At 42.9% G+C, this 12,462-nt stretch overlaps 1 protein-coding gene across 1 annotated transcript in view; it reads left to right on the top strand.

Annotated features, from left to right (window-relative positions):
* Positions 1–12,462, top strand: part of RYR3 (ryanodine receptor 3) — a 354,804-nt gene that overhangs the window by 223,024 nt on the left and 119,318 nt on the right. The window contains exons 44-45 of the mRNA XM_021695474.2: positions 2,543–2,678; positions 11,343–11,523. Coding sequence (XP_021551149.1) covers positions 2,543–2,678; positions 11,343–11,523 — 317 coding nt within the window. The remainder of the gene's footprint in view (positions 1–2,542; positions 2,679–11,342; positions 11,524–12,462) is intronic.

Genomic DNA, 12,462 nt, shown 5'->3' with positions numbered 1-12,462 from the left:
TCCAGAGGCCATGCTGTTACCTGTTCCATGCTAGGACCTCTCTGTAGAGCCAAGAGCGAAGGAAACCATCGGAGGGCTTTAAGCAGAGGAGTGACACGACATGACTTGTATTTTAGAAAACACAGCCTGGTTTTAGCGAGAAGAACCGATTGGATCCGAAACAAGACACACCCCCTCCCATACACACACAGACTCAAATGTTCTGCCTCCCAGCAGTATACTGTGTGAACGCTTTTCCACGAATGCCATGGCTATTCCTGGTCTGCTAGTGAGACAGACTTCAGTCAAACTCTGCTCCACATGCACTGAAACAGCAATCAAGAACTCAGTGTTTTTGGGCGCCTGGGTGGCTCAGTTGGTTGGGCGACTGCCTTCGGCTCAGGTCATGATCCTGGAGTCCCGGGATCGAGTCCCGCATCGGGCTCCCTGCTCAGTGGGGAGCCTGCTTCTGCCTCTGACCCTCCCCCCTCTCATGTGCTCTCTCTCTCGTTCTGTCTCAAATAAATAAAAAAAAAAAAAAATTTAAAAAAAAAAAAAAAAAAAAAAAAAAAAGAACTCAGTGTTTTGGGGCGCCTGGGTGGCCCAGTCGGTGAAGTGTCTGACTCCTGATTTCGGCTCAGGTCATGATCTCAGGATCGTGAGATCGAGCCCTGTATCAGGGAGTGTGGAACCTGTTTAAGATTCTCTCTCTCCCTCCCCCGCTGCCCCTCCCACTCACCGCTCACTCACACACGCTCTCTCTCTCTCAAAAAAAATAAATAAATAAAACCTCCGTGTTTTAGTTTGTGAGGTAACTGATGCCTGTATAGGAAAGTGGCTGATGGTCCTCTTACAGCAGGACAGTGCCCAGAGATTTAGTACTCAGTACCCCTCCTTAGCTGCAGTTCAGCTTTTGAAATGACCCTGCTTGACAATGACCCTAAGCCTCCCTTGGAAGATGCAGGATAGGATAAGGAGAGGCCAGGAGGCTGGGAAAGGGGAGAAAGGGGGACCTAGGGAGATGAGTAAAGGGGCAGGATGAGGTCTGCTACCCCGTCTTCCAGTGGTTCCAGTGGCTCAGCGGCTCAGCCCAGTGCTACGGGCTTTATTCAGCCCAGTGTCAGGAAATCACCCAAGTGTGGTTCCTGGGAGAGTTCCTGCCGTTCTTCCTTTCCATTGATCACAGCAGAAATTAGGTCCCTTAAGATTGAACAACAACCCCCCCCCCCACACACACACACACGTGGCACTTACGTCAGTGGCCAGTGAAATGTGCTGCTTCTATAACTTTGAAAACACTGCCTAATTCCTGCCTTTATTGATGTTTTCCTGACACTTTAAAGGCCAAATCAAGTCCGAGCTCCAAGCAGAATAGTATCTTTACTGGTTTAAGAAGAAAAAAAAAAACGTGATGACTGTTTCATATGAGTTGTGCCTTAGATTCATTATTCTTACAAAAGGACTTAGCGTATTTGACATCAGCAAATATGTGATTCATTTGAAAACTATGTATTGACTATTTGCTATATGCTGGGCTCTGGGGATTCAAAAATGAATGACTTTGAGGATTTTTGCAGCACCGTGGATTCTCCCCTTCTCCTTGTACACATAAAATGTCAAAGGCTAAATCAGAATAACAACTGGGAAAAAAAAAAAAAAAAAAAAAAAAACTGCATTTTAAAAAAAGGTCTATTTTCCAGGCTTTTTTTTTTTTTTTTTTTTTTTGCTTGACACCTTCTAAAAAGTAGGCAAGTTCTAAACTAGTCTACAAGATCACAGGGCTGAGATCCGGTGACCCGGAAGCAAAGAGAACACTACAAATCCCAGCCCTTAACTGGCCATGGCACCCTCACTCACCACCCCAACCTTAACATCTTGGCTTTTGACTTGAAACCATGATTGGTAATGCAGAACTTAAGTAGGGATCCCCAATTTGTCAAGGGCCCACTCAGAGTCAACCAGTGACTAAATACTTCGGTCTTAAAATAACATGGCCAAATGAACATAGCCCTCCTGGACCCCTTATCTCCCCAGATGCCTCCTAGTTAGGCCTGTGTTTATTTTTTTCTTAAGATCTATTAACTTTTAGAGAGAGTGTGTGAGCATGTGCGCACACACGTGGGGGGAGAGGCAGAGGAAGAGAGAGAATCCCAAGCAGACTCCCCACTGAGTGCAGAGCCCAACGCGATGCTCCATCTCGTGACCCTGAGATCATGACCTGAGCCGAAATCAAGAGTCGGACACTTAACCTACAGAGCCACCCAGGCGCCCCATTAGGGCTGTGTTTAAATGGCAATTCCCTCTTGCCAGAACCGGGAAAACCAAGGAACTGAGAGCTCATGGAGTATTCCTCCCTAAGAGTGATAATCAGTCCTGTTGGTTACTTGGAAACAATAATGAATTGGAAGTTCTGGTTTCAAACCTACTGAATTATTAACTTAAAAGTTTGGGGCTCTCTCTAGCTTCTGGGAGAATGAAAGCCCTTCTGTCCCCAGAATTTTATAGGCCTGACAGCTATCTTATAAAAAAACGTAGACACTTACTTTTGTGCTGTTGTTGGCAGGTGGTGACCTACTTGGCAGGCTGTGGCCTGCAGAGCTGCCCCATGCTTCTAGCCAAAGGATACCCTGATGTCGGCTGGAACCCCATTGAAGGGGAACGTTACCTGTCCTTCCTGAGGTTTGCCGTCTTTGTGAACAGTGAGTCCCAGATTTTTAATGCCTTTCAGATCTAGGGTGGCATAAACTGGGGGACATATAAGGAAAGAGAGGTCCTTTGCCTTTCTTCCTGCCTATAAGTGGCAGCTGGCCGAACAGGCTCAGGGAGAATCAGGCCAGAGAAGGATCAAGAATAGCGTCTGATGGACAGACTACTGAGCGCTAGTGCCAGATGCAGCAAGAAAATCAAGGCAGAGGCTAGGGCTTTTTTCATGGCTTTGTACCCCTTCTCTCAGGAAGGGCAGGAATTATTAATATCTTCATCTCACCAATTTCACAAAGCTAAATGCAGATGTGCCTTCAGATCCTTAGACTGTTGGATAGATGGATACATGCATGCATAAAAATTAAGAATAACTAAATAGCTGTAAAAGGTAACTAAACTCCCAAGAGAGAAGTATTTCTGTGGCAACCTTAAATACTATTCTTCTTAACACAAATTACTTCCCATTTATAATGAATTCCAAGTCTACAAAACTTCTTTAGTTCCCTGAGTATAATATACTGAATACTGTGTAAAATTAAGTGGGCTGCTTTCTTGGAAATGTACCTTGTCTCCCAAGATTTTGTTCTAATACTAATTCATTATATTCACATGAGAATCATGATCCTTCTCCCTTCTCCCGGTTTGGAGTTCCAGGCTAACAAATCCAGCTTGGCTCATTACATGATTGCAAGGAGGGATTGCTGCTCATGAGCAATCAGACCAAATGTTCTAAGTGTAAGAGTTTATCTCAAAGTATATTGCCACGACGGAATCATTGTATTACTGTGTACTTTTCTTGTCTCCTTTCATCCCCGTCCCATCTGCTTACCTTCCTCTACTGTAATACACTCTGCTCTTAATATTTGAATGATTTCCATCATCCTGGTTTTCCCCCTTTTTCTTCCTGGGTCTCATCCGGCCCGATTCTTGATCACCCATCTTCTGCTGCTCTCTCTACTCTTCAGTGTCCCTATCTGTTCATCGCCAGCATTGCTGAATTCCATTTTCTTTGAGGCCAATGTCAGCAAATCCTCTAATAGTCTGTTGCACTTTCAATCCAAATGACCGCATGTGCAGAATTAATTCAGAGTAACTGTGATAATAGGGAAAAATTTTTAAGTGGTTTTTAAGGGTTCATAAATCTCACTAAATTATCTGAGTAGACTGTATGACACAAACCAAGCCAGGACTAATGTATTCATTCATCTTGGCCACCTTCACAAGATCAAGAGCTTTATGAGTCATTTTAGTGGGACTGTCTATATAGGTTATGAAGGTAAAGGAATCCATTAGCTCTGTTCCTATTGAGATTGCCCAAACTCCAACATTTGCTTATCCTGGTTACATATGACCATATTGAACTAAACTCTAGACCAAAATGTTTAGTCTAGTCTACTCCCTTTGCTTTCAGGTGGTTTTATGCCTTTTTCTCATATTCTTTTTTTTTTTAAAGATTTTATTTATTTATTTGAGAGAGTGAGCAGGAGAGAGAGTACACGAGCAGGGGCAGAGGGAGAGGAAGTGGGAGAAGCAGACTCTCCTGCCGAGCAGGGAGCCCGACGCGGGGCTCGATCCCAGGACCCTGCGATCATGACCTGAGCTGAAGGCAGACGCTTAACCGACTGAGCCATCCAGGCACCCATTGCATATTCTTTATAGTGCAGTTTCATAAAGCAATGAACTCTAGCAAATTGGCCCAACAGTAGGAAAATATATACATTTTATTTTTTTTTTAAAGATTTATTGGAGAGCGAGCATGAGTGGGAGGGGCAGAGGGAGAGAGAATCTCAAGCAGGCTCCGTGCTAGGCGCAGAGCCTCATGCAGGGGCTCAATCCCAAGACCCTCAGATCATAACCTGTGCTGAAACCAAGAGTTGGATGCTCAACCAACTGCACCACCAAGAAGCCCCAGTACGTACATTTTGATGTAATGTATATGTGTCTCTATAATATAAAGGCCACATTTGGTTTTGGCAAAAGATAAATAGCTTCTGCTTCCCCAAAATGTATAGTCTAGTAAGGGAGAGTAGACATGAACAGAGGTCACTATAATAAGTAGAGTAAGGCAGGGACAGAGTCCTGTAGGGCTTCATGAGGGGAAACTCACATCCTGTTGAGAAGATCAGAGCAGGCCTCATGGAGGAGGTGATATTGGAAATGAGCTTCAAAGGGTCACACTTCCCAGATGCAGAGACGCAGGAAAGGTGATCCAGCTGGGGAGCAGCATGAACAGTTGCCTCAAGACTAAAGCATGCTGTGCTCAGGAAAGAGCGTAATTTGTTGGTCTGGAGGATAGATAGGTGGATGACAGTGGCAAGAGATGAGGTTTAAAAGGTAGGTAGGCAGCTATAACAGAGAGAACCTAAACGCTAAGCTGAAAAGTTTAGATTCAGTTGCAGAGAACTGGGAAACCTTTTTAACTGGAGAGAGACTGATGGGAACCACTGGGAACTTCTGTGCCCAGGTTAAAATAATGAGTTTCTAAATGGTAATAATGGTGGTAGGAATGGAATGGGGGAGATACATTTGAAAGAAATTACAGAGACAGTATTTATACAACTAGGTGATGATGATGATTATGGTAGTTGGGCCTGGTTGTGTTGATAAAAAGAAATGGAAGTCACATTGAAGCTTAGAGATTTAAGCATAGGGAGAAAAAGAAATAAAGATGTGAGGGGAGCTGGGGTGATTCTGTTGGTTAAAGATCTGATTCTTGATTTTGGCTCAGGTCATGATCTCAGGGTTGTGAGATTGAGCCCCAGGTAGGGCACTGCACTGGGCATGGAGCCTGCTTGAGATTCTCTCTCCCTCTCCCTCTGTTTCTCCCCTCTCCCTCTCTAGGAAGGAGGGAAGGAGGGAAGGAGAGAAGGAGAGAAGGAGAAAGGGAAAGAGACAGATATGTGAGAAGGAGAAAATGGTTTGTAATAGAAGATAATGAGCTTGGTTTCATTCAAACCAACAGTTCATTGATTTTGCAGTGTGTGACCCCAAAATGGGGATGCCCTGATTGAGTTTTGAGAGAGAGAGAGAGAGAGAGAGATCAATCAGTCCGCAGATTGGGACTGAAGAGACTCGCACATCATCTGTAGTTGAAATGGTGGGAGTAGACTGTCCCAGGGGAAGCACGAAAGAGAGATAGATGGACAGTGTGAGAAAGAAACGTTAGAATCTTCTTGAACCCCTAAAGAAGGAGAAGGAGTGCTTTAAGCACAGCAGAGTGATATGGAAGACTTTAGGCTGGAGAGTGGAGTATCTGGGGTGCAAATATAACTGCCACTTACTAGCTTTGCAAATTTAGGCAAGTTACTAAAACTTCCCTAGCCTCAGTTTGTGTGTGTGTGTGTGTTAAGTAGAGATAACAATGGTATGTACTTCACAGAGTTGTTGTAAGGCTTAAATGAAATAATCCATGGAAAACTTAGATTAGCACAGTGCCAGAAATGTAGTAAGCCTGCAATCATGATAGTTGTCATTGTTGTTTATGATCTTTACAAGAATATTAGGGCATTTGAAATGGGAGGACTCTGATAAATAGATTCTTTAGGGATCTCAAAGCCCTTTATAAGTTTTCATGTCTAAAAGGTGATTAGAAAGGACTGTTTGTGGCCTCTACTCAGCAGTAAAAGATAGAGGTATTATAGGTGATCATGGGAGGTGGTGAGAGTGATCATGATGAATAATGGTAGGTGGTGGCAGGTGGCTATGGTGGATGATGGTGGGATGGTAATAGTGGGTAGTAGTTGGTGATGATATTGTTTGGGGGATATGATGGTTGAGTAGTGGTCATAGCAGGTTTTGGGGGTGATTGAAGTGGGTGGTGGTTAGTGAGGTGCAGTGATGGTTGTACGTAGTGATGAGTGACAATGGGCTGGTCATAGTGGGTGTTGGTGAGATGTGATGGTTGTGGGGTGGATTGTCATAGTGGGGTGTGGGGGTGACTGTGGTGGGTGGTGGTGAGTGATGATGGAGTTGGTGAGGATGGTGGTGGTGATGATAGCAGCTAACCCTTACTGAGCACTTACCATGTGCCAGGAACTGTTCAAAGCACTTTTGGACGTATTAACTCACATAATACAAAAATCCAATGAGAGAGGTACAGTTATCTTCTTCATCTTACAGAGAAAGAGACCCAGTTGCTTAGAGGGGTTAAGTACCTTGCCCAGAATCACACAGCTAGTAGGATGTGAAGCCAGGATTTGAACTGGAGCAGTTTGGCCCCAGAGGCCAAACATTACTCACACCATTGTACAGTATTGTCTTGGTAGTACAGTCTTTCTAATGAATGGACAAAGAGAAAAAGCATTTTCTCCTTTGAGCTGTTCAAAAATTGCAGCATTATTTAATTACTGTTTGGTATTAATTTTTTTTTTAATTTTTAAAAGCCAAATCAAAAGCTCTTCTATATCAAAATAATAAAATTGGAAAATTCTTTCTAACATTATTTTACTAGTCTCTCTTAATGTTTGTATTAAATCTTCTTAAACAAGATTTGTTTTGAAAAGAAACTTCTTAAAGCATATAATTTGCTCCACTTTTTTTTATTAGCTTGCTCAGAAGCCTTGGGTTGTGTTTTACTCTGGGAGTAATGAAGCTGAGAAGCTTCTATTTACCCAGCAGTTGTAAACTTTATAACCAGTCTAGACACAGATGTGTCTGGGTGTCTGACTAATCCCTTCCTAATGTAGATTCCAAGGAGGAAGATTACTTAACAATCCACAAGAAAAAGGGAAAAGTTACTCTGTGATTCCTTTGAGTCCTTGGAGTATTTTAGTGATATCTTTCCCAGGCTATAAACTTAGTTGTGAGGGACACAATATTCCTAGCTTTGACGAATCTGTTTTCCTAGGCAGATTTGTCATCAGTGACCATACCTTGGGTATCCATTAGGTGACATGGGAAGTGTATATGACAGGCCGTGAGATGTGAGAAGAGACATGCTCTAAAAACCCTGAAGGCATAAGTCAAAGCCAGAAACAGAGGAAACCTAAGTGGAATTATGAGAAATGTACATGGAATAATTACTAACAACATTGTAACTGACTACACCTGTCTACATAGTGACATGTGTGACTAGTGACATGCCAAAAATGGCAGTGCTTGTTGGAATCTGGTAGAGTGAATCCAGGAATACCTGGGGGGCAAGGCAGGTGTTGAATAACACATCTTGAAGAAACGAAGGGACATAGTTTAACAGAGTAGTGTGGTCAGAGCCTACTGATTGGCCCTTGATCTAGGAGTCGTGACTCTTTTAAGATATATCAATTTTATCTCAGTAAAGCTGGAAAAAAAAATTTTAGGGTCAAAGGCACAAAACAGCTTTTGTACCTTCGAAGGGCACAGGAGATACAGATGCTTAAAAGAATCAGCCGGGTCATTTCCATCCATGTATTTATGTTATCAGAGTCAGAAAGGATGTAATAACCACTCTTAAGTGTGATTGGTACTGAAGACTAGGGATGGTTAGGATTAAAATGTGTGAGACATTGTTCGTATTCTCACATTTACAATATAGTTGGAAAGATTCGGCAAACTTTTGAAAAATTGACCAACAGTAAAAGATTTAAATAACAGTTTAAGACAATTATAAACAACATCACAGTGTTGGACTCAGGAGACACTTCAGGCTATCATGGTGAGAGAAGATAGAATATGAGGTGCAACTGAGATATGACTAGTGGGGGTTGGGTACTTAATGTCTGAGTTACAACATCTCACCAATTATAAAGCTTGGGAAATATCTTCTACGCCACCTTCCTCATTCTCCCAGTGGACCTTCTTGAATCCCTGTGCCTGAGGAGAAGGAAATTGGTCATTGGGGTCAAGATGGGCTTATAGTGACAAAGACAAGAAAATGTGACTCCATCTGTAAAAACTCAAAGTGAAACTATAAAAACCCAGAGATAGTCAAAACAACACAAGTAATAGAAAATTGTTGAACACTGCATCAAAAACTAATGATGTACTATATGCTGGCTAACTGAACATAATAAAAAAAATTACTCAAAATAAATAAGCCAATGGCAAATGAATACCCAGAACACCAAAATGAGGAAATCTGGCTGGGGTGAAAAGCTGTGTGGCCTTGTTATTTTCATGCTAAGTAAATTATTCAGCATTTCTCCTCCACTGCTGCCTGTGGGATTCCAGCAGTGCTGATGGCTGAGCATTTTGGCATGAGTCCAAATGTGCTGAATCCATATGTACATGGGCTCTTCATCAATCATTTTATTGATAACAATGGCAAATGAAGCCTGGTACCTACATAATATTGTGGATTTTAACTGAAATAGTAAAGCAGGGCAAAAGCTGCTTCATCAACATTATTCCCCCGAAGTGACAGTATTATGATCCTGATACTCACCACAAACTGATTTTCATCAAGTCAGTGAGAATGTCCCTATTTAACAGGTGAGTTCTATTCTATTAGAGCACACCTCAACTCTGACTCCAGGTTTCAGGCTCACTCAAGTTTTATTTAACACATTTCATGAAAAAGCGATATGGATCCAAACTCTAGATACATGGGCAACATTTTAGCATGATTCTGGAATTAAATACTAGCCTCCAGAATTTCTGGACTACTATACCAGTCCATCCTGCAAGATTTTCATTCAATCCCTTATCTTTAAATTCCACATGTTTGCTAATGGTCCCCCAAATACACATTTCCATCCTTTTTCTCTTCCCTGAGCCCCAGACTTGTGTAACCTGCTGCCTACTTGATATTTCTACTTGAACGTTGGATAGGCATTTCACATTTTGTAGATCTTAAGGCTTAATTTGTATATCTGCCCCAGACTTGTTCTCTTAGCTTCCCCATGTCCCTAGCTAGCTAGCACTACTAACTGCAGATACTCAAAAATCTTAGGTGGCATCCTCCATTCAGACTTTTTCCTTATCCCCACATTCAGTCCACTTAAAATTCTGTAGGCTCAGTGTCTAAAATTTACCTGGAATCCATCAACTTGGATTTCTCTCCATCTCCACTGGCCACATCCTACTCCAAACCATCATTATCTTCCACCTGGACCACTGGGGCTGCATAGGAACTATTTCCCTGTTTCTACTCTCAGCCTGTGTTAATTGACCTCTGCTGCATAACAAAAAGCATTATAGTCTCAATGGCATAGAATAATAAGCATTTATTTCTTGCTCACATATCTGTATGGTATTTGGGAAGCTCTGCTGCAGGTAAATAGACCTTTCCACTCATCTCATTCTGGGGTCCAGGCTTGGACCTTGCCTGCCTTCTACACTGCTTGTGCACTGGGCCAAAGAATCAGTGACTAATGAGTAATGTGAGCTTAATGAATGGTTGAATTAATGACCAAATGGGGAAACAGTTCCTCATTTGCTCTCTGTGCTTCCATAGTAGTTTACTGACCTATGCCCAGCTCCTTCCTCCATAGGTTAGAAAGCCCTAAGGAAGAGATCATAAGTCTCAACCACTTGGAATGACTTGGTTCATGCAAGTTGCCAGCCTCTGTTAGAGAGCTCAACCCTCCAAGGATATCTGACGATCTTGTAGAAAAAATTTTTGTCAGCCTTCATCTGATACACAACATCAAAAAAGTCTTTTCTCAGAGTCTTAGCCCAGGGATAAATTCTCAACACAAATTAAGATTTCATCTGAGGCAGAAGATGTGTTTCATGAAGTTGTTTGAACAAGCTGTAGAACTGCTTTCAGTGACAAGAATTTTCTCTGAGAGCCACTGGCTCCCCCTCCCTAAGTGTTCCAGTTCCACCGCTTCATCACTGCTTTGGGAAATGAGCCCTGTCTTAGTTGTCCATGTTCTTCCAAAGAGAAAATACCAGCAGAATACAATTCTCCAACCTTCAGCTTCCCAGAGAGATAACTTAGGAATAACCAGGACAAATTTACCAAGTAGATTATCTGGATCAATAATGTCAGAAACGCCCTGATGTCCATCCACACAAACTTGGTTGTTCTGAGGTACGTGTTTAGACTCTGAGAATGCATTTGGGGGGCTAACATTTGTTTCCTTAGATCTTAATTGAGGCACATCAGCTGGAGTTACCATTTTACCTCTTCTCAGGGAAGGAAGGAGGTAGGTTTTCACAGCCTCTCGTGAAGTTAACAAAGATGTCAAGTTCTTTTTTTTTTTAAAGATTTTATTTATTTATTGGACAGAGAGAGACAGTGAGAGAGGGAACACAAGCAGGGGGAGTGGGAGAGGGAGAAGCAGGCTTCCTGCCGAGCAGGGAGCCCGATGTGGGACTCGATCCCAAGACCCTGGGATCACGACCTGAGCTGAAGGCAGACGCTTAACGAGTGAGCCACCCAGGCGCCCCAGATGTCAAGTTCTTTGTCCTCTAAGTCACTTGTGACTGAATCAGTAATCTGGGGAAGACTCAGTAGTGCATTTTTTGCTTTCTGAGGATCTAAATGTAGTGAAATAATCACAGCACAAAATCCTGAACTTTAAGATTCTGTTTTATAATGGTTAATCTTAATACTTCAAAAACAGATCTGGACCTAATTTATCAAAGCTCACCTTTCTCTCTACCAGTTTTACCTCCTAATTTTACAAATGAGTGACAAGCTCAAGCCAGTACTGTTCTCCCAACCTCATCAATTTAGAAATAAACCCTGGGGTTGTCCTTTCCAATAAAAAGGAAATAATGCCCCTTTTCCTTAGGCGAAAGTGTGGAAGAAAATGCTAGTGTTGTGGTCAAGCTGCTCATCAGACGCCCGGAGTGCTTCGGCCCAGCCCTGCGAGGTGAAGGAGGAAACGGTCTATTGGCAGCCATGCAGGGCGCCATTAAGATCTCTGAGAACCCAGCCCTCGACCTCCCCTCTCAGGGATACAAGAGAGAAGTGTAAGTCAATGGAATTGCCTTGCGGCACTGATACAGTTGGTGAGCTCCCAAAGATGGTCAGTACCTGGATTATTAAGGAAATATCGATAACTTCCCCCTGGTGGGGAAAGCACAGGTTCTTTATAGTTGTAGTTAAAATATTTTAAATCACTTTGTCAAGCACATTGCTGTCCTGACTCTCCCAGTAAACCTAGTGGTCAGGATCACCTTCACCCTTTTGCATTTCTCCTATTCCACTCCTACACCAACGGGCAGATCGAGACGTCTGCAAGCTCTTTCAGCCACCACTACACCTCCCCATGGCATCGCTACAGGAGGAAGCTGCCGAGGCTAAAGCCTGGACTGACCAAGGTTACTAACGGCCACAGTCTCACTTCAGCCCATTCCCTTCAGAATTTGAACCTCAGTGCCTCCTCTCTTACCTCGCTTTTAAAAAGAGGTAGTACCCTCCACTTTCCCTTCTGAAAGTGTTTTGATTTGATTCCTTAGGTAAAAAAGAGAGTGCAGGATGTGAAAAATTACAGCATCAATAATCCCAGTATTTAAAGGTTCAGGATGTAGTTGGTGTATCATGCCCAGCTCCCTTTCCTTTATCATAGCCTCTAGATCAGACCCCAGAATCTGGAGAATGGGTATGACCCAACGGGGGTAATTCTCTAGCCAGTTGGGGGGTTTTTTGGTTATTCATTCTGGTAGGTGATCTGGTAGAACTAGAAAGAACCCAAAATGTAATCTGCTGCACCTTCCTCACGTTGCATGAAAAAACCGAGGCCGGGGTCATATAGCTTGTTAGCAACAGATCCAGGGCATGGACTTACCCCTCCTGGCTCCATGTCCGGTATGCTTTCCATGTACATTCAAGAAGGGAAATGGAATGAATGGTTGGTAGGAGCTTTGGGGATTACTGCGCCACTCCATGGGTATGTATGGTCTGCAAGA

Source organism: Neomonachus schauinslandi, chromosome 9 (assembly GCF_002201575.2).
Source record: "Neomonachus schauinslandi chromosome 9, ASM220157v2, whole genome shotgun sequence".
NCBI lineage: Eukaryota > Metazoa > Chordata > Mammalia > Carnivora > Phocidae > Neomonachus > Neomonachus schauinslandi.
Note: the sequence above shows the minus strand (reverse complement) of the source record. Positions and strands in the feature narration are given on the sequence as shown.